The sequence below is a fragment of the Pleurodeles waltl genome, chromosome 3_1, assembly GCF_031143425.1.
Source record: "Pleurodeles waltl isolate 20211129_DDA chromosome 3_1, aPleWal1.hap1.20221129, whole genome shotgun sequence".
Taxonomy (NCBI): Eukaryota; Metazoa; Chordata; class Amphibia; order Caudata; family Salamandridae; genus Pleurodeles; species Pleurodeles waltl.
The window spans coordinates 1,980,322,604-1,980,346,183 of NC_090440.1; the positions used below are offsets into that span (position 1 = coordinate 1,980,322,604).

A 23,580-nucleotide genomic window follows, 5' to 3' on the forward strand; every position below is an offset into this window, starting at 1 on the left:
AAAATCCTTTTTCCCCATGCAATTTCCATAGGGATTTTTAGACATGACTACAGCCCAAACCGCTGGATGGATTGCACCAAATTTGGCAGAAAGGTAGTTCTTGGTCTAGAAAGTGCCCTTTTTGTGATTTGGTGTGATCAGTTCAGTATTTTTAGAAATAATAAAGGAAGAAAAATTTGTATATCTAGGAATGCGCGTAGGCTCCGCAAAATCCAGTGATCTCATGCTGAGACCCAGCCTGGGTGCAAAAAAAGCCTTTTTTTTTTTTCCAATGAAAATCGCTGAGGATCCGTGAATCCGGCGGGAAAAAAAAACAAGTGTGGGCTCCCGTGCTTCTTTACACTGGGTGGGCTAGGTCCCGGGGGCAGGCAGAGTAAAAAATAAAAAATAAAGCAGGGGCAGCACAGGATCTTCCTTCTAATTGAAGCCTAAGGGCCACCACCTCTCAGGGGCTCGATTGCTAATATGAAGTGGGGGGTGCACAGACCCTTCTCCTGTGGCTCATTAGAGCCCTGACTTCCACCTCCTCCCCGGGGCTTAATTTGTATATTGTACGGGAGCGCGTGGACTCCCCAGCCCCCGGGGACCATTACCTCCCAGGGCCTGTCATCACATTAATAGTGGGAGTGGTGCCACGTAGCCTCTCCCTCCTGGGCCATATTCAGCCCTGGGGTCCACCACCTACCTGGGCCCATGCTCCTGGAGCCATTAATGGCCCAGGGGACCGCTACCCCCAGGGCGGCTCCTGCTATCTCCCGAGGCGCTCACCCTCAGAAGATAGCAGTTTTCTTTCGCTTGGCTGGAGTTTTCACAGCTTGCACCAAGCAAGAGCAAACAGTAACTTTGCTCCCAGCAAGCAGGAAGAGAAAAACTGCTCCCATTCGCTGGAAGCAGAGTTTTCATCTGTTTCCATGCCCACTGTCATTTGGGCTGGGAAACAGATGGGAGGATTGCTCTGGTACGCAGAGAGCTGCTTTTCTTGGGACCGTGGGGGCATTCAGGCTCCCCGTGGTCCCCATAAATGCACAGGGCCAGGGCACCCAGGTACAATTGGCCAGGCCTCAGGGAATGGGGTCCCAAGGGCCGAAATTGGCCCAGGGACGGGGGCCATATGTCCCCCCTTCTAATTATTGGCTGGGCCCTGGAGGACTGGGTCCTCGGGTGAAAATCAGCCCAGGGAGGGGGGCCGTGTGCATGTTTGTAGGGCAGAGTTGGGTGCTTATAGGGGGTTGGCTGCTTATAGGGATTGGCTAAAGGGCATGCACGGTGGTGTTTAGATTACCCCAATGAAAAATAACTTGATGTTAAAAAAAAAAATGAAATTCACTGAAAAAAAACAAAAGTCACAGAGGCATTATAATTAGAAAATAGAATTTAAAAAACATAGAAATTCACTTAAAAAAACAAAAGTTACAGGGACGTTATAGTTAGATTCACATTTTGCTTGCACAAAATTATAGAAATTCAGCAGTAATAGTTATAGTTATCTCAAGTAACTATAACTCGTGCCCCAAGGTAACTATAACTCTCTCCCTCGCCATACACTGCTAATTACGCCACATGTTACGTCACTCATAATTATTTGTGTTCACTGAAATAAACAAAGTTTAAAGTTGTGTTATAGTTAGGTGAACATGTCTGTTAAAACTTAGGGCCTGATTATGACTTCAGCGGAGGGGATTACTCTGTCCCAAATGTGACGGATATCCTACCCGCCGAATTACGAGTCCATTATATCACATGGAACCCGTAATACGGCGTGCGGGATATCCGTTACATATGGGATGGAGTAATCCCCTCCGCCGAAGTTGTAATCAGGCCCTTAATGTTTTAAACTAAGAAAAATACTGAAAGTCACCAGTTATATTTAACTGAAGTAACAATAACTCACACCCTCGCCATTCATAATTTTGTCATCAATGTAACAGAGCATGTCATAGTTGTTTTAATATGCAAGTTTATAAGCAGTGCATGACTGTAACGTTAGTAAAAAGATTACGTTTACCCCCAGATGGTGTCCTTCTGTGAGCCCCACCCCTCATATCCTCGCACCACCACCACTGCTACCATGCGAAAGGGGCCAGAGCATTCCTTCCCGTATGTTTTTTAATACTTTTTTCATGACATGAGACTGAGTCCTAAAATGCTTGCTGCAACATCTTTGTTGTTTTTAACGGCAGCCAATCAGATGTAACCTTTTGATCTTTCATGTCTGTGGATCCTCCACGGCTTGAATTAGACATACATTTTGAACCTTAATTTCTCAAAAACTGCTAAATTTGTACCAAATCACAAAAACACACTTTCTGGGTAAAGATCTAGCTTTCAGCCAAATTTGATGTAATTCTGTTCAGATGATTCAGCTGTAGCTGTGTCTAAAGTTCCTACAGGAAATTGCATGGGGAAAATAGGTTTTGGGAACCTCCTTTTTCTCAGCCGCCGCTTCACAGATCAGTCTAATACTTTGCACAAAGAAGTTTTAAAGTCACTTGTGATGTCAGCTGAAGTACGTAATTTGCTCAGTGTCGTTTAGATCATACAAATATTTTGTAAACAAAGGTCCTGCTCCACTGGAACAAGTTTCCATACATTGAAATATTTTTTTTTTTTTTTGTGTAATTATTTTGTTATTCACAATGTGGTATATTTCTAGTTTTTTCGGTGGTTATAGGATTCTTAATAAAGGATTATTGCAATATAAACCAATGGAGTACCTCAATTTTTCCTGCGGAGGGGGAAATTCGTGTATATATTTATATATAATATTGGAAAACCTTTACGTTTAAAACTGTGCGCGTAAGCTGTGTTTTGGAAATTGACATTTTTAAGTCCTCTTATCTTAATTCATTACACCACGAGGTAAAACAGTCTGCTGTGAAGTGGTACAATGAGCTTCAGCAGATTGACATTTATCAAAGCTCAAAAAACGCTTTCATGCATTCTTCATCCTAAATCCATACATCTTTATGGTCTTATTTTAGTCTTGCGGTTTTCACATATAATGGATTTGCAAAATGAAACATAATTACATGTTGTTTTGCTTTTCATTAATGACCGAGCTGACAAAAATCTCTGGAATGCACTTTTTAGTTCAAAGAAGACATTTATTGTTTCACCACGAGGTTCCTAAAAGGAGATTAGCATGTTGAAAGCACACGTTTAGAAATAGTCACAGCAATGAAAGGAAAACATACCAAAATTATTCTCTACTGCAATATACACAGCAAATATATGTATCTATATTATAATGCAAAGCAAATAATGAATTAAAAATGCATCACCATAGAGCCTGTCAGGTGCTTCATCTTTCTCATGCCAGCAAGACGATGACCCTGTTCAACTACGAAAGAGACAGAGATCTCTACCCTCACGGGAAAGATATCAGGCATCAGACGTCTAGAATCCTGATTGAGGCCACTGACCCTCTCACTGTCGCACTGGGTCTTTATATAGCTTAACAAAACAAAAGGAGCTTTCAGGAAATAACCCTCATTTCGCAATTCAAACTTGCTGGCTAGTTTAGGTATGCTTTGAAAATAACACGTTGGGGTTTGGCCACAATCCCAAGATGTCAAGTCAAAACAAGGCCGTTGCCTGCCGTCTGAGTACATCTTATCAACCAAAGCCCTTGGTGAGAAAAAGCATGAAAACAAGACAGAATGCACAGTTTACTATGTGAAAAATTACATGCAGTCTTTAACATGGCAGTGTCTAATGCTACAATAAAGTTAATAGGCAGAATGAATCTAAGGCTAAACTGAATACAAAATGTAGTCTGTAACTGGTGAACTCTGGACAGCTAACCCAATGCAAAGTGGTGCAAAACAAAATCTGTGGTTAAAACACATATTTCAGTACACATGTTTAAATTAATTTTGTTGCAGTTTACACAATTTTATTAAAATTAATTCTAAAATGTCCTTCCCTTAATTTGCATATAAAGCATAGTGTTTATCATCGAAGGTCATCTTGCTGAGGTCAAATCACCTGTTGATTTTATTGCGTTCTTTTCACATGGAAGTAATCCTGTGGGCCAGGTTCAACTTTAAGTCATTCAGGAAGCGCCGTGGCCTTTTCCCCCACAGCCAATGTTACATCTCACAGAGCATAAAGAATATACATTGGGAGGTCACTCCAATAGGAATTTTGTATAATGAAAAATCATTCACTCTGCAGTTACTTTTGAAGTTTTGACATTGCATAACTCTTTAAGTTTAAGATTTATGAATAAATATACATATTGCTGTATTTGATTTGAGCTGCTCAATTTTGTTGTGAGATTTAGTATCCAGTTAATGGCCAAGGAAATGATTTAATGTATTCCAAGTTCACATGTATGATTGGAAATATTTATTTTTACAGCTCCTTCATTCCCAAATTCATCAACCATCTGTTCAGATGCAAACCTATCAGTATGGTGGGGGCGGAGCAGGTAGGTCTGTTGTCACCAGCTTATCCCTGTAAAAAGAATGCCTGATAGCATGTTCACTGTGGGTTTTCATTTCTGTGTCAGTTGTCAGTCATTGTGGAATTGGTCAACTACTAGTTTTGCTGCAATTATTTTCTTCATAAATCTCTGCAAACTGCTGCCAATTAGGTAAATACTGGTAGCCCGTTTACATCACCTATGTTGTCTGAAAAGTTGACAGCTTGTATCCCCAACACTGTTCATATTCACTTTACAATCAAAAAGACAATTGGAGAGTTAGTATCAGTTGTTAAATTAGAACTGCAGGTAGATATTTCTGATGGATATTTATATCTGCAGATTCCTCCGCTTTTGAATAGTTCCCCAGGTATTATACTGGATCGGGAAACTCAAAAGCAGTACTCTTGCTCATCGGTAGGTGGTGTAGCACAGCTCCGCAGTGACGACATTGTGCTCTGGAAGTTACAATTGGGCTGCATATAAGACTTCCCAGGCGTGTTAAAGTCAGTTCCTTTTTTCCCAGGCCTTCAGAAGCGGACCCAGAACTTTCTAGTGCCCGGATGAACCCAAAGGCCATACAGCTCCACAAGGTGAAACACTATATTACCAAGCAACAGAAGCCTCCAAGCCACGACCTTGCAACCCAAGTATTCGGGTCCATCGGCGACATTGCAGCAAATACAGCCCATTAAGGAGTCCATGCTGCTTATATTTGGCATACTTCTAGCTCCCTCTGACACACCTTTATTCCCAACAGTCTGCAGAGACCTCTAGTCTGGATCCTATCAGGCTTCACCCTCAGCTTACTCTGTGCTGCTTGAACCCACTTTAAGTTCGCACCAGCTTCAGTGTCTATTTTGGTTCCACTGCCACTTCTTATACCGGATCCTTTCATATTGACCCTGGTACAGCCTGAAAAAGAGCTGTTACCTATAGTGGGCTCTCACTCCAAGCCAGCTTCATCTAAGCCTTGATCAAGGCCACAGCCTGATCCTTCTGGAGAGCAGCCTATACCCAATCATTCAGACTCTGATACCTTGCCTTTACCGCACGGCAGAGCTCATACTCAACATCAGCTCTTTGGATGAGATTGAGATACCAATGACTACGATGATGGGGATTAATTTGCGCCCACAGTATGATAAGTGCAATTGATAGGTCGAATTACAAGATGCAAGTGGTCTGGACAAATCCCCAGACACTGTACTTGTCTCCCCCCCTAGGTCCTGCCATAGAGAAGAGTGCATCTTTTGATTTGCTCATGAGGCAGGCAGCAAAGGTTGTTGATCTGAAGCTCCATACAATAGAGGTCAAAACTAACATCTTGTCAGAGGTTTTTCAGCCTGGCTAATCACCTACTAAACTTCTCTTTCCTTAACAGATACCCTCTTGGGCAAAGCAATGCTTTGGGCATCCAGTCAACAGACAGATTTCCTGTCACCACAGACCTTACTGCTCGATCCTGCACCAGAAAGTCTGGTGGTCCAGGCATCTACTGGCAGTCAACCCAAATGCCTTCCCCTTGACTCCTCCAGACCAGGAGTCTAAACGCATGAAAACTGTTGGCATGTTTTCATTGGCTAGTCTTGTTTTGCCCTCAGTCCATTCCAGCTGCTCTCTGGGCTGCCACAGCCATGCTTTTTGGGATGCAATTGGTCAAATCCTAATGGCACTTCCAGAGAACCTATGGCCATCTTTAGCCCAAACCATACAGAGTGTCTTAAATGCAGCAAAATTCACTATGAGGTCTGGCCTCGACACAACTGACTACTTGGGTTGTGTAATGGGCACGAGCATCATGCTTTAGTTCCACACCTGCATGATGTTTACAGGCTTTTCCAGGGATGTCCAAGGAAAGTGAGCTTGGCCTTGGAAACCTTTAAGGAAAGTCATGCCACAGTACGTTCTTAGGCCTGTCTGCCCCTACCAGGCTGTTTCCTCAGCAGTTTCGCCCCTTTTGTGGATACGCAAGTGTGTTCCAACACTTTCAGTGCTAGTTCCCGCAGCCGGTCTATTGGCCTCCTACATCCTGCAACTTGACCAAGCTAGATGGCACATGCAGTCTCTCAGTAGGGCCTGACGTCCCAGTGGTCACTGCACCATAGGAGCCTCTCGGATTCGATCTAGGTTTCGGAGGAGACTGCAAAAGATCTGCATTGGCAGCTGCTGGACCACAGTTGGACCAGTGGCAGACCCTTCTCATTACTCCACCCGGAGCTGACGGTGCTCTTGCATGCATCACTGCTGCGCTGGCAGAGCCATCTTGGAGAGGAGGAGATCAAAGGGCAATGTTCTCTGGTGGAAAATTGTCTCCAGATTAATTTGTCTGAGTTACAGGTGATCTGCTTGGCATTGTAAGCCATCCTACCATCCATCCAGGGGAAACTAGTACAGGTTCTCACAGACAGCACCACCATCATGTGGTATTGCAACAAATAGGGTGGAGTTTGGACCTTGGTCCTGTGCCAAGAGGCTCTGCACATCTGGAAGTTACTGAATCACCAGGGCATCTCTCTGGTTGTAAACCACCCGGCGGGATCTCAGTCGCTGATTCCTAGCAGATCACGAATGACAGTTACATCCTTAGTTGGTAAAGGCCATTTTCCAGCAATGGGCAGAGCATATGTCCTCCGATGAAGCTGCCGCTTTGGGAGGATGTACTGTTGCAGCAATTGAGCAGGGTCCTGCACAGTGTACACTGGGTACTGGGATGGTGATACTGATTGATACTATTGTGAAGCTTGACTCGAGGTTGAAATTACTGGCTAACCTAAGGGGGAACCCATCTGTGAGGGTGCTGCCCCGCCCCTTCGATCATTGCAGCAATGGAAGCACTGTTGGGAGAGTTGGTGGCTCCTTGGACTTGATGAACCAATACAAGCTAGGCTGTCCAAAGTGTTGTCTGTTTTGTCATTGGCTCAGCAAGGGCTGTCATTGGGTACTGTTGAAGGCTATTTATCAGCTCCTTTTGCTTTTTGTGTGGTTGCCGGATCAGCCTTACTTGCTTAAATCTCCCATTTTTAGTAGATTTCTTAAATGTTTACATCATTTGTTTCCCCTGAAGCCCTTTGTGATGCCACAGCGGGACTTGAATTTGGTTCTCTCTTTTTTGATGTGTACACCATTTGAGCTAATGCATAGTTGCCTTCACATCTCCTGACCCGGAAAACTGTTTTTCTGGTCCATATCACAGTAGCTCTTCACATAAATGATCTGCAAGCACTTTTGGTGCAGCAGAACTACACAACATTCTTTTCCAGACAAACTGGTACTGAGAACTCATAGTAAGACCTTTCCATTTTTGGGCAGGCTATCACTCTTATAACTTTCTTTACCCCACCTCACCCTGCAAAAGAGACTCCACTCCAAGGTAGCCTTCAGTTTTACATTGATAATACCAAAAAACATTGGATGGACAATCCACTTTGTAGGCTTGTCGGGAACAAAGAAGGGCAAGGCAGAGAAACAAAGTATCTCTAGGTGTTTAGTCCTCTGTACTAAAATCTGCTATGCGCTAGCTCAAACTCAGCCACCTGATATATTACTGGTTCATTCTACTCAGCTGAGTCTGCTACTCTATTACTGGCATGTGAAGTACCTGACCTGGATATCTGTCAGGGTGCTATGTGGGCATCACTCTACTATTGACTTGATAGTCAGGTCCATCGCGATGGGCATTTCTTTTGCACAGACCGGCCGAATTTTGATCAGAGCCATTCCACCTCCTGGGAAAGTATTGCTCTGGTATCCATTCAAAAGGTGAGGAATCTCTGGTTAGAAGTAACCATCAGAAGAACAAGTTACTTACCTTTGGTAACGCTCTTTCTGGTGGATACTCTATCTAACTGCAGATTTTTCACTGACCCTCCCACCTGCCCATTCTGTGGAATTGACTTTTTCTATCTAAAAAGATCCTAAACTAGAAATATACACATCGGTCAAGCTGCTGTGTCTGAGGGTTGAATAAGCCATTGAAAATAACTAACAGCGTACTTGGGTGACGTTTTTATGCAGCCCCACTTGTCACTTATAGAGTGGAATGATGTTAATGCAGAGCTGCGTAATGCAACCTACTTGTGCACATGAGTATTGCTTTTGACTTTTGGTATCCAGTCTGACATCTGAGAGAAGATTCACAAGGTGATGAGTCTGCTGTTAGATTATCCACCAGAAATAGCATTATTAAAGGTAAGTAACAAGTTCTTTTAACCCTGTGTTCTGTGTATGCAGGCAGAAGGCCTTACTGGAGGAGATGGGAGTCCGGGTACAAACCACAGTCAGCCGCTGCACGTGGCATCGATTAGCTCTTCATGATCTTGAGCTTTCACCTGACACTGTTGGAAAGTTGCATGCACGGAATGGGAAGCTGTTGGAGGAGATGAGCTTCTGTCCTCCTCCTCGTTGCCTAATTGCAGTAGAGAAACTGCCATACTCAAGCATATAGTAGCTATGTCCTTGCCTGTACTGCTGTACCTGTAAATAAAAAAACTGGACAAAGTAGACAAATAGCACGCTTTTCATGCCCGTTCTCCATCCAGCAGAAGAGGGCAAAATGGTACAGCTGATGAGTCAGTGCCCTATATACAGAGCTTTAACCAAATACTGGTAACATTGAGGCAGACGTGGTAGAAGATGGAGCTCCAAGGTAGCAGGCTTATGGGAGAGGGAGAGGAAAAGGTGAGCCAGTCCAGTGAGATCCCAGTATTGGAAGGGGAGTATGGAAGATATGTATGTGATTCTGATTGATACTATTATGAAACTTGACTCGGGGTTGGAATTACAGGCTAACCTGAGGACACCCAGCTGAGGGTGCTGCCCTACCCCTTCGCTTACTGCAGCGATGGAAGAAATGTTAAGGGACAGGTGTGTGGAATGTAAAACAAAATCTACTTGTCAATATCCTCTGATTATACCAGGACTAATAATATAGTAGGGCTTAAATACTAGCAATTTCAAGTCCTACTTTAGCAATTTCCTTATTTTTACACCTTTCCGCATATCTATATACTGGGGCTGGAGGAACCAGTAGGAATTAGTTCCTGGGCTGGAATACCTTTGAGTCTGTACAAATCTACTAACGTGCAGATTTTAAGGATTTTCACCAGCTCTTCTTTAATATTTTCCCGTACTGAGAAAGGCAGGGTTGGGAAAAAAGTGGTTGGAGTGAAAGTGAACTTGTAAATACAGTTCACAAATATGTTCTGGGAGTACGATTTCCTGGCCTACTTCTGTAAATTCTTGTGAATTCATAAAAGCCACTAAATCAAAGACATATACCATGGGTGCACTTCTGTGACTTTCTTTAATAATTGGGCACCTAATTAGGTCTACCTTTAACCAATACATTTTGTTTTTAATCAAATTCTATTTCTCTTTCTAACTGTCGGCTGACTTTACTGTGAGTGATAGTACTCTGCTCTTCCACAAGGAGCATACTGGCACACAAAGTAGTCTGTTTTTTTTAGACCAAAAAACCTTTTTGCCAATGTTTGTTACAATGGTGAGGGCCTGGCAGCTCGCACAACAATAAAGTGTTACAAAAGCCATGTCAAAAAACAAGACACGCATTGACAAAACTAGAAGACTGACAACCAGTGCCAGATTGGTGGGCTTTGCCAGTGCTTGTTTATTTTCATGTTTCTCATAATCTTGTTGAAAATGGTTACGCTGATTTTCCATTATGAATATTATGATATATTTTTGGAAATACTAGCATGCATCAACACATTTTATTAAATGATGCTTCAAAAAGAGTACCTAAATTTTCACAGTAATTTAGGAAAACATTTTTGTACTCTTGCATATTTTTCTGAGCATTTTATTTTGAAAGCAAGCGCTTACAGCAACTTGCTTACAAGTTTCTGCAAACATTTGCATCTAATCAGAGAGCATTCTGGGAGCATTGTATGTAGCCTCAAATTGTTAAACGTTTCAAACTTGTATGTACACTTTTTTTCTTTTTTTTACTGGAACCACTGTCATTCGTGCACCTTACAGCGTTTATTTAGAGCGCTTACCCTAATAATAAAGGATTTGCATAAATGAACTGTAAATGCAAGTTTGAACAGCATCAACATAGGGACACAAATATCACCTCAATTGCAGACAGTTCCCTTCCCTGTAAACTGGCGGGCAAAGGGTTTCCGAAGGACAAGTTAAACATTAAACTTGTTGTCCTTGACCCCAAACGTTATGTCCTGGGCGTAGGGCTATAGGAATTCCACACCCCAGCGGGAGTTGGTGGTGTCTTAGGACAGGCTTGAGCAACAGTTGGTGCATCAGGCATTTTGACTTTCTTGGAGTGACCAGTCAGAGCGATCCCACCTCAAGCTGCTCAGTAATGATGTCTTTCAGCGCCACTAACTGTTGAGTGGCGTTGTTACAAGCGGCAACTCGGCCAAAGATGATGATTCTGTAGACTAGCCATCTCACCTTTTTGCTGAGCTGAGCAAACACTTTAGCTACGAAAAGGGCACTCTTGGAAATAAAGAAAGAACTAACTGCTAATAGATAGTCTCTTCATTTGGCTTTCCAGTGAAACTAAAGGTAGACCATAAAATAAAGCAATATTTTTTTCGAGTCTGCATTGCTTGAGTGATAGGTAGGACTGAATTTCATAACTTCTTAGATTTAGCGACCCCTTGTTTGTTTGGTGCACCGCTCTTTGGGAACAGGGAGATTACTGACCTAGACTGCACGATTTGGGTTACTGAACTTTATTTCCCGGTGAAAGTAGCAGGACTTGGCTCTACCAAGTGATTTTTATTTTGTTTTCCTACCACATTTTTTCTGCTGTCCTCCTTCATTCTTTGTGTTCCATGTGTACCACTAATTGTGTACATGTTTTAGCTTGCGATACTTCTTAAATAAATTGAACTTTTTTGTGGTTATTTAAGGTTTGAGTGTGCGTACATAAATGCAAATGTCTTATGTAGTTGCAAACAGGCTGTATCTTGACACTTAATAAAAATGTTTATGAAAAAAATTTGCACTGTAAAGGGTTAAAACATCAGTGACTTTTCTAGATCTGTACCTTTAGTATCTGCAAATATCTATGTGGTTTCTAGATTAAGAGAACAATCCAGCATCCTGATTGGTTAATGCATTCTGTATACACGGATCCCTAAAAAAGGTCAGAGGATCTACTGGAATCTGATTGGTTAGGATAATTTATCAATTTTTACTGAACTTCCCGTGTTGAATAAGCAACTTTGGATAATATTTCCTTGGTGCACTGTAGAGCCTTTGCACATACATATGTGTAACAGGTTAACTGGGAACGGAATCCAGATGAACAGAAATGTTTCGATTCCCTGTGATTACACTGGAACCACAGATTGCCAACTTAACTCTGCTGATCATGGATAAGACATGAGATCTGTGGTGAATTTTCTACTTCTAAAGTGAACACAGTCACTAACACCACGAGAAGTATCCACAAATCTAAAAAATAAAAGTAAAACTATGATTACGGAACCACAAAAATGTATTGAAAACTTACTATCTGATAGAGACTTCTAGCTGCAGATTCCTTACCTTTGAATTCTCCGCAGGCGTCAGGCTGGTTCCGGAAGATTTTCATGAGCAGTACCTCTGCGCGCTGTTAGGTGGTATCTATCTGCTCTGCGTCCATAGGTGGCCGCGCCGGATATGATGTTGAGGGTCCTATATAGGTGCCAGCCAGGCATGCTGATGTCAATTCTTTCCTTTCTGCAAAAGATAAGTGCTGATCCAAAGAGAGCTACCCCTCAGTAAACTTTTGACTGGCTTTTTTTTTTGGGTGAATGTTTTTTTTTATTTTACTCCTGGTGCATTGAGGATGTCCTCTAAGAAGACAGAATTCAAGCCCTGCGGGTCCTGTCATCGGGCAATGTCAGTGATGGATCAGCACCTCGTGTGCCTTTGGTGTCTGCAGCACGGCCATGATTCAAAGTCATGCTCCAAGTGCCAGGCCATGCATCCAGAGGCTTTGAGAGAGCGGTCCCTGAAGCTGATGGTGGCCCGGTGCTCGAATCAGCGCAAGATGAGATCCCAGTCTTGAGGAAAGTCCTGGGGTCGGTTGTGGAGTCCGAAGTAGTCGTCTCACTCAAAACCCTCGAGATAATTGGGTAAGTTGAGGCACAAGAAAAAAATCCAAGAAGTCGAAGCGCTCTTCAACTTCTCGTCTGTCGGCGGACGAGATGAGTGAGCTTCAGCGCTGTAGGCCTTGTTCTGCACAACCTGCGCCTGCCCAACTCCAAGAGTTCTGTGAGGCCATGGGACTCATTTTTGGGTGGCCCGACCCTGCTGGAGCGCCTTTGGGCCCCACAGAGTTGGAGGGGGACCCCTCGGGTTCCACGACGGCAGATTCAGCCTTGGCGCTCAGGGGCTTCCAGGGATCCAGCTCTGGATCTGGACCGGCACCTGTCAAACCACCCCAATGCCGGTTCTGATGCCGAGAGCACCCAGTGCCATCTGTACCCACGGGTGGCGCCATCCCCATTGTAATCGCCGATTCCCATATGTAGCTAGCTGGATGGGCATCGTACATCTCGGACTTCGGCGCAGGCAGGAGCTTTGCCTCCTTTTTCTGATCCTGAGCCCTTTTTCTATGGGCTAGGCTTCGGTGATGAATGGGAGGGGTCGCTGGACCCTTTACAATACCAGCATCATGAAGAAATGAACTTGTGTGAAGATTTGATTGAGGCCAGCAGACTGGGGACTTCTCCAGATACTGGCATGCTTTCTCCTGCTACCGTGGCTATGGAGGACAAAGCTTGTTATGCTGTGGTGGTGAGGAGGGTGGGCTGAGGGCCTGGACTTTCAACTGCCCTCAGTGACAGTCAAGACTAATCTCTTGACAGAGGTGCTACAACTGGGAGCTTCCACCTCAGAACCCCTGCTCCCATTCAGTGATGCACTCACTGACGTCCTACTGGGTACCTGGTCCAAACCCAGCAGAGGAGCTCCTGTGAACAAAACGATTGCCCGCCGCCATCACCCTGCCCCTGGGGACCCAAGTTTCTTAACGCAATACCCCACCCCTGAAAGCTTGGTGGTCCAAGCCTCTACCTCCCATTGCATGTTTTCTTTCTCTCCTCTGGATAGGGAATCCAAAAGGTTGGACTCACTTGGGAAGAAGATGGTTCCTTCCACCAGCCTTGCAGTGCAGTTTGTGAACGCTGCATGCCTTTTGGGCCGTTATTCCCACACACTGGGGGGCACGGTTGCGCAAGTGCTGTCCCAGGTCCTGCAGGAGGCTTGGGCTTTACTCTCTCAGGCTGTTGCTGATGGGAGAGACGTGGCAAAGTTCACAATTTGTTGTGGACTGTTAATGACCAAGTCGCTTGGCACAGCGATTCCTTCAACCGTGGCCCTGAAGCACCACGCATGGCTAAGGATGTCTGGCTTTTCAGGGGATGTCCAAGTTTCTTTGATGGACATGCCCTTTGATGGCACCCATCTCTTTGGAGACAATGCAGACTCGACACTAGAGTGCTACAAGGATTCTCATGCTACGGCCAGGTCCTTGGGCCTCGCAGCAGCCCCTCTTGCTTTTCATCCCTTTTGTGGCTACGGAAGGGGTCTCCATACACACCCATTCCTGGTCAGCCATCGTGTTGTGCATACTGCCCAGCCTCTGCATGGCCAAGAGCATGGGACCCACTGACTTCGTGGGTGTGGTGGCCAACGGTCTAGTCAATCCCCCTCCCCTCTGCAGCACTCTTTAAACCTTCCTAGTCTGACTCTCATCCACAATGGGCCAGTTGGTGGCAGGATTCACGGTCACCTGCTCCGCTGGCAATCTATTACGTCAGTGAGGTGGGTTTTGCAGATAGTCAGAGGGGCTACTCCCTCCCCTTCAACCTTCCCCTGTCTCGAAGACTGGCTGTTGAAGGCAGGCTCACCCGAGGCTGTCGTCTCCCACTTCCAGACTGCGGCAGACCTCCTGCATTCACTGGTGTTTACTATAAATGTGCCGAAGTCACACCTGACTCCCTTTTCAGATACTGGCTTTCATCCGAGCTGTTCTGCAGTTTGGGGCTTATCCTCACGAGCAGCGAGTCCAGGATATACAGGCTATGATACAGATGTTTCAGCCTCTGTGCTGGATTTCAGTGAGAATGACTCTAAGGCTGCTGGGCCTCATGGCCTCCTGCATTCTGCTGGTGGCACATGCCAGAGGGAATATGCGGGCTCTGCAGTGGGACCTGAAGTTCCAAAGGGCTCAGCATCATGGAAGTCTGTTCAACAAGGTCCGGATCTCGGAGGGAACTGTGAAAGATCTGCAGTGGTGATTAACGAACTGTGATTGGGTCAGAGGCAGATCCCGCTCCCTTCACCAACCAGATGTGACAGAAGTGACAGATGCGTGACTCCTGGGATGGGGCAGCCATCTGGGAGAGATGGCGATGGGAGGCATCTGGTCCGGCGGAAAGGGACACCCACATCAACTTGTTGGAGCTCCGTGCGATCTAGCTGGCATTAAAAGCCTTTTTCCCTCTAAAAAGGGAAAGATGGAGCAGGTGTTCACAGACAACACCACCGCCATGTGGTACTGTAAAAAGGTGGGGTGAGGTCACGGACCCTTTGTCAAGAGGCTCTGTGCCTCTGGACGTGGCTGGACCAACAGGGCATTTCTCTGATGGTTCAACATCTGGCAACCTCTCTGAACACCAGAGCAACTAACTCAGCCAAAAAAAAGCCTTGGTTAGATCGGTTCGCCTCCATCGAGAATGTGCAGTGTCATCAGTTTTGCGCAATGGAGTTTCCAAGGCGGCAATCGCTTGGAGACACTTCATCTTGAATAGAGTTCAGGCCTCCTGTATGTCTTTCTGCCCATATCACCCTGCTCAGAGTTCCAAAAAGATCAAGGACAACCAGGCCCAAGTAGTCCTGGGGGCTCCGGACTGGACACAGAGAATCTGATATCCCAGGCTGTTGAGCATGTCCATCAATCAACCAATCAGACTGCACATTCGGGAGGGTCTCCTGTCTCAGAAGCAGAGGAGGGTTCTACACCCGAACCTGCCCACTCTCCACCTTCTTGCATGGAGATTGAGCAGCAACATTTAACAGCCTTTGACCTTTCTCCCAAAGTTTGTAGCGTAATCTTGGCAGCCAGACGTCCCTCCACCAAAACTCTATACGCCTGCCGTTGGAAGAAATGTGTGGCATAGTGCACAGACAAGTCTGTTGACCCCCTTTCTGCCCCTCTCTCTGAAGTTCTGTTGTTCATCCATTCCCTTGCTTAGCTTCTGCTTTTTTGAGGTTGCCTGATCAACCTTCTTTGTTTAAGCCTCCTATCATACATAGGTTCCTCAAAGGTCTTACACATATTTTTCCTCCATCCCCATTTGTTATGCCCCAATGAGATTTGAATCTGGTTTTGACATTTCTGATGTCCACTCCTATCGATCCTCTCCACAGTTCTCCTCTCAGGCTTCTCACTTTAACAACAGCCTTCCTTGTGGCCCTTACATCTGCCCGCAGGGTGAGTATGCTGTAGGCATTGTCATCTAAGCCTCCCTATCTTTCTATCTATCCTGACAAAGTAGTGCTTCCTACTAGGTCTCCTTTTCTGCCAAAAGTGGTTATGCTCTTTAATGTAGGCCAATCCATCACCATGCCTACTTTTTACGCACCTTCACATCCTTGTAAGGAAGAGGAGAGACTCCACTGTCTGTACCCAGGAAGAGCATTGGCATTCTACCTTTATTGTACAAAAGAGTTCCGGATGGATGACCTACTCTTAGTAGGATATGTGGGTGCAAAGAAAGGAGTTACGGTGGGCTGGGAAGAAGCAGATCATATGCAAAGGACAGACAAGAAGAAAGAACTGAAAGGAATAGTGAAGAAGGAATAACTTGTGGGAGTTAGAGTTTAGGAACTAATAACAAACTTCCCTCATTTTTCCTGGGTCCTGTAGCTTCCGTGAGGGTCGAGGTGTCAGAGTTAGACTAGGAATTCTGCCCAACTTGCCGAAGACTATGTCCTGATACCTAGCACAGAGAGGTGTGAAGTAAACTTGTAGTTCTCAAAACAGACCATACCTCACAAAAGGTTGCCTATATCTCAAATTTGGTGAGGGCTGTGCCAGGCGATGGTTTGGTATGTGTGCAGAATGCAACAAACATTCAGGGGGTCAGGAACTTGGTGTATTGACTCTAGGATTTCAGCAGTAAACAGTCTGCTGAATAGTTTAGGAGTGCAGGTTCCCTGTAGTGATATGGGAGTACTGGTACTGTGGCAAGGAATAAGACTGATAGTTGTTTGGAGTGAGGTAGGCCTGGATGTGTGGGTGGTGTGAAACTGCAGCATTTATTGGAGGGTGTGAGGTCATTATGTCTAAAGGATGGTGTAGGAGCGCCTTTACATTAATTAGCGCTGTGCACGAACTTCAAAATTCTGCAGCTCCTGCCTGTGACCGGTGGGCAGGAAATGAATGCCATATGTCGGTGAGAGTCAAAAGGGAGAGAACTTTTGTGATAAGAGGAGTGTTGTGTTTTTTTGCACAAATGTTCCACACACTGCCCCTTCACTACTCTGCCTCCACCGTCTTTCGTCAAAAAGAGAGCAGTGAGTACAGGAAAGAGCGCGCCGGGTTTTGAACCGGTGAACTGAGGAGCAGATTCTTTCTTCTGGGCCCAAGAGGTTTTGGACTGATAGAGCCGAGGGAGGAAGTGAAATGTGTGAGGAACAGTAAGGAAAGGCAGGAGTGCCAGTAGGAGGAAGCAAAGAGGAGCATTTCAGCAAGGGTTTGAACGAATGAATTGATGCATGTGTTTCTGTGGGGAGAGAAACTCAACTCAAATACCACCACCCTAGGACCATCTCCCCCTCACTCACTGAAAACTGATTGTATGTATTGATGTATTGTTTTCTAGACTCCACCAGTCCAGGTTCCAGAACTTTGTACTAAGCATAACCAGATTAGGGGATGCGTAAGGTGGAAAGAGCTTTGCAGTTAAACAGAGTGTTTGTAGATGAGTACAATAATCACTGAAGGGCACAAATTCACAGGTGTGCACAAAAGATTTCACAATAACAAGAATAAATGAAGTATTTACTGCTCTACACTAGAAAAGCTGACTAACCACTTATAATATCGAGAAAGAGCCGTCTAACCCGTAAAAATACAAAGCAAATTCTCGTCAGGCGGACCAGAGGCGTGTACAAGATAAGAGTCTGAGTCTATTAGTCTTGAGTTGGGAGGGTAGGATAGTCCTGTAGTGAACCCAAGCATCACTGGTGCAGGGAGGTCATATCAGGTGAGTTTAGTGGAATACAGGAAGCAAAGACTATTAACATCAACTAGAACAAGCATTTGCAATGCAACAGGTCTCACGTTTGCTCATGTTAGAGCTGATCGCGTTGTAAACTCCTAACCCGACTTTTCATCTATCGGCAAAAGTGCTTTTATGTACGTAACCCGAAAAAGTGAAATTAACTGTGTAAAGCGCTCGACTTCTGCCAAGTGAAATCGCGCTAAGAAAATAGAGAAAACGTAGTCCACGATCCGACAGAAAACAGCGAGCCTTGCATGTTTTCTGTACTTGGTCGCTGCGCTCAAGGAGGGCTAACCACCGGAAAAGGCATGACGTGGGCATGCCTTCGACTAATGAAAGCAAGCAGATTTTACTAGGCAAGCCCACGAACCAATCAAACACACTGACGTGACGTTGACAGGGCTCCGAGCCCTTTTCTAATAACTAAAGCGTCTTGCTGCGATATGCATGCGCGAGCGCATGCAACGCAGGCTCGACCCTAAAAAGGGGCATCTTCAGTCTGCAGTTGTTTTTCCATAACTATATTTGTTTAAGAAGGTATTTGGAAGCTGAGAGAGAGGTCACCTCTGATGTAAACGGGGCGGGACCATTTAGTGTAAGGGATCTGTGCATTGTGCATCCTTGACAACATGCTATACACACGTAACTTGTGTTTTTAATTTTCAGTCTTCGAAGAAATAGATAACGTTTGAGTGAGGTATCGGAGAGGGTTATGGTGTAGGGCTGTACATGCCAGGCAGGCAGCCTTTATAATCCTTCCAGCTTACATAGGTAGCCCTTTAAAGAAAGCAAGAGCTCGGTCGATATGGTGACGTTTTTTAGTTAGGTAAGAAAATCTTGCAGCAGCATGTAGAACTGTTCAAAAGGAAGCCACAGTGCTTCTGGCAAGGCCTGTGCGGAGTGCTGCACCACGATCAAGGCAAGAAATTACCATGGCTTCTGCTACCAATTTCAAGTTTGGTTGGAGGTGATTTAAGTTGTGCAGTTGTAGCTTTAGCCATAGCTTGAATGTGTTGCTTTAGGCCCAAAAAATATTTTAGAGGAAAACCAAGTAGTTAGGCAGCAGTCGCAAGTTTCAATGTAATACATCCAATGCATGACGACTATGGCACTCTTGATAAGTACTTACAAAAATCCAAACCACCATAAAAAGCGTGGCATGAGGTAGACCTTATAAGGAAGCCCAGAATCTTCTGTTAGAACACTGGAATGTTGAGCCCTCCATTGAAGACAGCTGAGTGGCTCCAGGCTTCTAATGGCTGGTAAAAGCCAGAAGCATCAACATTCCAATGTCTCGTTCACAGCGACAGCTCTGAACAAAGGCCTCGTGGAACCCGAGGGGATTTCAACCCTCTCTGGTTCTGTGAGGCCTTTGTTTTACTAATTAGAACAGTCTGCCCTCTAGGGGCGGAATGTTCTAATAGCCTTATAACTTGTTGTAGCTGGGCTATACCGGTTATTAGAGGCCCGCTCCCTTGTTAATGCTTGAGCAGGCCTTTAATGGCCGGTATAGCCTGCTACAGCGGACTATAAGGCTATAGTGGGTATGTCTCGCTTCTTGGCCAGCGGACTTTGATGAGCACTGCTAGATATCTCCCTCTCCCTCCACCCCGCCATCCCTTTCCTACCCCCTTTTTACTGCACACTGCGGCTCCTTTATCTTTCTTTTGATTTAACATGATGCAGCTCTGTGAGGAGATTTGATCTTCCATATCTCCAGGGGAACCTTCTACCTATCTTTGTATGTTATTATAGCTATCCCGCTCCCCCATCTGCTTGTATTCTTTCGTCTCTGATTTACAGCTTTCCAGCTTGTGCGAGGACTTAATCCTGCACGAGTATCACTGCTCGTTACCATGTATGCTTTTACTTTACAAAATTTCAATAAAAATGGTTGAAATAAAAAAGAGATCTGGCACATTTAAAGCACCCTTTTCCCCCCTGTTTCCCCCTCCCCACCTAAACACAGGTTCTTTCCTTTAATTGCTCCTAGAGTGTCTGGTAACAACTTGTTACAGCATAAGTTCACCTTTGGAAATTGATCTATACCTTACACATGTCACAAGTTGTAGTGTTGCCTGCATTAACCAAGATTAGGAGTTAGACCTGCAACATGTCAGGTCAACATGATAAACATTGTTTTGTACCAGTAAGGATATTTGTGGAAACTGTATGTATTGTGACATTGTAAGAAGAAACAGTGGTCAGAACCTCAGCTAATGGCCTGCACTTGTGGTTCAAATCACTCCTTACCAGTGTAACTATACTGTGTACTCCTGGATAAACTATTCCATGTCCCTGTTCCTCAGTTAAACTGATGAAAAGGATGGGGAGCACCCAGAGAGAGGCTACATGCATATCTTGTCCACAAGGCAGTAAATAATGGTACCCCAAGCTATATATTGAGTTGTTTTGTTCCCCATCAACCTTGGATCTGCCAACAAATGACTTTTGACACTTCGCCATTTCAGTTTTCGAAGCTGGACCCCATTCATTTTGGTACATCCCTCTGTAACTCCTTGCATAACGATTTCGACAACTCAAGATTAAAAAAATCCCTAAAGACCCACCTTTTCATGATGGCATTCTAAATCCAAGTCCTGGGAGGAATGTGTCCCTATGAAGCCATCACCGAACAACAGAAGCAGTCCAGGAAGTCCTGGTCAAAGTCAAGGGTTCATATCCTTTCCCGCTCTTGGAACCATTTACACGACAGGTCCAAGTCTTCCGGTAAATTGAAATGGAAACACAGGAAGTCCAAGAGGGATTGATCCAAATCACTACACTCTCGGTGTAAAAAATCACAAGCACATCAAGGTGCCCACACCAGGGATACAATTGGGCACTAGGCCAACTGGTCACCGACTTAATGGAATTGATGGCGTGGAAGTGCTAATATCAAGCACAGTTGCATCCATCCAAGCACCAGCTGGGCTAGGATGATGCCTTATACCTTCCAAACATGTGGGGGAAAATGTATTACACCAGTGAATAGTTTTAGGTCTTCCTTTAGGCACCTCTCAACTTGGTTAGACAGTCAGGACTACCCTTTGTGATATATTCTTATGTCCTCTCCCAAGAATTAGTACGTGTGATTATCTCAGTTCCTTCTGTGGCTGCCTACCCACTTTTCGCCAGTTTAAATTTGGCTCCAGCTCCAAATCTTCACTGGCATGGGTGCTAATTAAGGCAGGCTCGATTGTGAGTCGTTCTGCCAGGGCACATGATCTTTGTTGATGCCAGGCTTGATCTTATATTTATAACAGAGACCTGGCTTGAGGACTACTCGGCCCTGATATTGCCACCTCTATTCCTGATGTGTTCAAAATCCTACATAATGGTCCTTTAATCTAGGGAAGTGTTGAGATTATTAGCCACTCCATACTGCAAATGAGTTAGCTTGTGCAGCCGGGTTTCTCAGTTGTGGAACTGCTATTTTCTGATATAAAAGCACTTTATAGCACTATTCCCTGGTTTCACTGTTAAATTCTTGCTGGGCTTTTGACCTCCTGGTCAATTAGTTCAACGTTTACCAGTGCTGTTTTCCGACTTGCTTTAATGCTAATATTCTCATACAAACAGCAGTCCCCCAATCAGGCTTGCGATGTTCTAAAAATATTTAATAGTTTTGCATTACCTGAAGCTTGTGGCATAGCAATTACCCCCTCTCAAGACTTCTTTTCTTGGCTATCTGCTTTATTTCATTCAAAAATCTCTTATATTCTTCGGACTAGCCACTCCGAGATCCAATAAACTTCGACTTGTAATTTTATTGTCCCAAGAACTATTCTTGGCCCTGTATGTGCCTCCTTCTTTTCCTAGGGAGGAAGCACTTACTGAAGTTCTGGCTTTATCTCTGGATCCCTCTCCGTGATAATCTTTAAAAAAGCATTGCTTCTATGATTAGTCCTGCTCTTTATAAAGTTTGTACTATTTCCTTATCTTGTTGTAAAGGTACCTGAGGTCTGGAAGAAAGTTTTGGCTTTGCCACTGCTGGAAAAAAACAACATCGGACCTTTGCTTCCTTTCTAACAACCGGACTCTTTCTTTAGTCTGTTTTGTTGCTAAGGTCCTAAACCGTTTTGTTAGTGCTCAACTCTTCACCTTTCTGGTGTCAAATTCGTGTCTAGAGTCTCAACAATCAGGCTGCTGCCTTAATTCGAAAACAAGGCAGTACTTGTTGCTCTCTGTAATGCAATCTATACGCAACTTGACAAAGAAGGGGGGGGGGGGTGCCTTGAGTTTGTTGGGCCTCTCTGTGGCACTTGACATCTTGTCTACCCCATCCTCCTAAACAGACTACGAGGGACTTGGCTCAGTAGCCATGGCCTTGATTGGCTTGCCTCTTTAGTCAAAGGTAGCTCTGTAGTAGTTTTACTCTTTTCTCTTCACTCAGACTTTAAAGTCATTAGAGGTTGTGTCTGTCAGGGCTCAGGCCTGAGCCCTACCCAGTGCTTAATTTGTAAATTAAGAGGTGCCGGTGCTCAAAGCCCTTCTCTTAAACACGAGGCTGATGTAATTAACTCTGCCAGCACTTAATACCGAGGCAGCGTAATTCTGAAGCCATCTCGGGCCTCTTCAATCAATTTACGGCCACCCCTGCCCCTTCAGCTCATCCTGCAACTTTCTACTTTCTCTCCTTTATGACACTTTTTAGTTTTTCCTTCTTCTGCCTTTCACATATGTGTCTTTTGCTCGCAGCAAAAGCTTGAGGCATAAGAATAAGCGCCGGCCCTCACAAATAAGTGCCGGTGCTCAGCACCGGAATCAACAAGCACAAATTAAGCACTGGCACTACCCTTTTCAAGTCTATCTGTAGCACCATTTGCCAACTTGATCACAGTGCGTCTCGTGTCTTGATGGAGATGAGGCCTGCTTTCAATCTCAGGTACAGACTGCATGTATGCCCTTGCCTTTTGGTTGGATACCAGCCCTCTTCCTTTAAGGTCACCAGAACAGTGGTTTTGGTCTTTGGCATCGCCTGTGCTTGGGGCCTGGATTAATGGCCCTGGGACTTGGGTTCAGACCTATTCCCTTTCTCTTCTGTCTGTATCCTAGCTGTCCTTTTTGATTCACATTTTGCTTTCAAAGCCTATAACATCAAATCATCTGCATACTTTATTCTCCTGGAAGTTTTTGAGAAAAATCATACCCTTTCTAAAGTCCAGTTTCCAGAAAGCAGTGGTCCAGGCTTTATTTTATTTTACTACTTTTGTTGGGCTGCCCCATTATCTTCTTCATCATCTCAGATTGTTCAAAAGCCAGCAAGTCACATTATTTTAGGTTTGAACAAGATTTTTCACATCTGAAATCATCTGGGGGGCCCTCAACCGACTACCCTTTCAAAAGCCAAGCGTCTTTCAATACGTGTCGTTTTCCATTGGTCCATTCTCCAGGCTGCTCCTCAGTATATCCAGACTCATCTCTTGCCACCGTCACCGTCTGTAAGTTCCCAAAATGTCTTGCCCCTGTCCCTCGCCCGACCACCTCACTCATGCACTTTCATAAAAAAAAACTGCTAAGTCACCTCTTCTCTTAAATATCGTGAACCTGAAGTCAATACCTGTTTGTGCCAGGACAGCGAGTTTCAGGTAATCACGCGCCTCCTGAATTAAAATCAATGAAGCCATAGTGGACATGTTGTAAATGGTGATAATGGACAGTGTATGCACGTTAGTTGTGTTTTTGTTGCAGTTGCAGCAGCATAGTTAGTGCGGGTGTTGTGTATCGCACATAGTGCACAGGTTGTAAATTGCCATAACGGGCATTGTATTTAATGCAGGTTAGTTGTATATTATGCACATAATAGAGTTCCGGGGCAGTGACGCGCCGCCCCGTAGCCAGTGCACATGCCGCCCCCAGGCCCAGAGAGTGGTCAGCCTC

General features: G+C 44.8%; 1 protein-coding gene across 1 annotated transcript in view; it reads left to right on the forward strand.

Annotated features, from left to right (window-relative positions):
* Nucleotides 1–23,580, forward strand: part of VPS53 (VPS53 subunit of GARP complex) — a 693,920-nt gene that overhangs the window by 630,593 nt on the left and 39,747 nt on the right. The window contains exon 19 of the mRNA XM_069226380.1: nt 4,363–4,432. Within this exon, the coding sequence (XP_069082481.1) occupies nt 4,363–4,432 (70 nt within the window). The remainder of the gene's footprint in view (nt 1–4,362; nt 4,433–23,580) is intronic.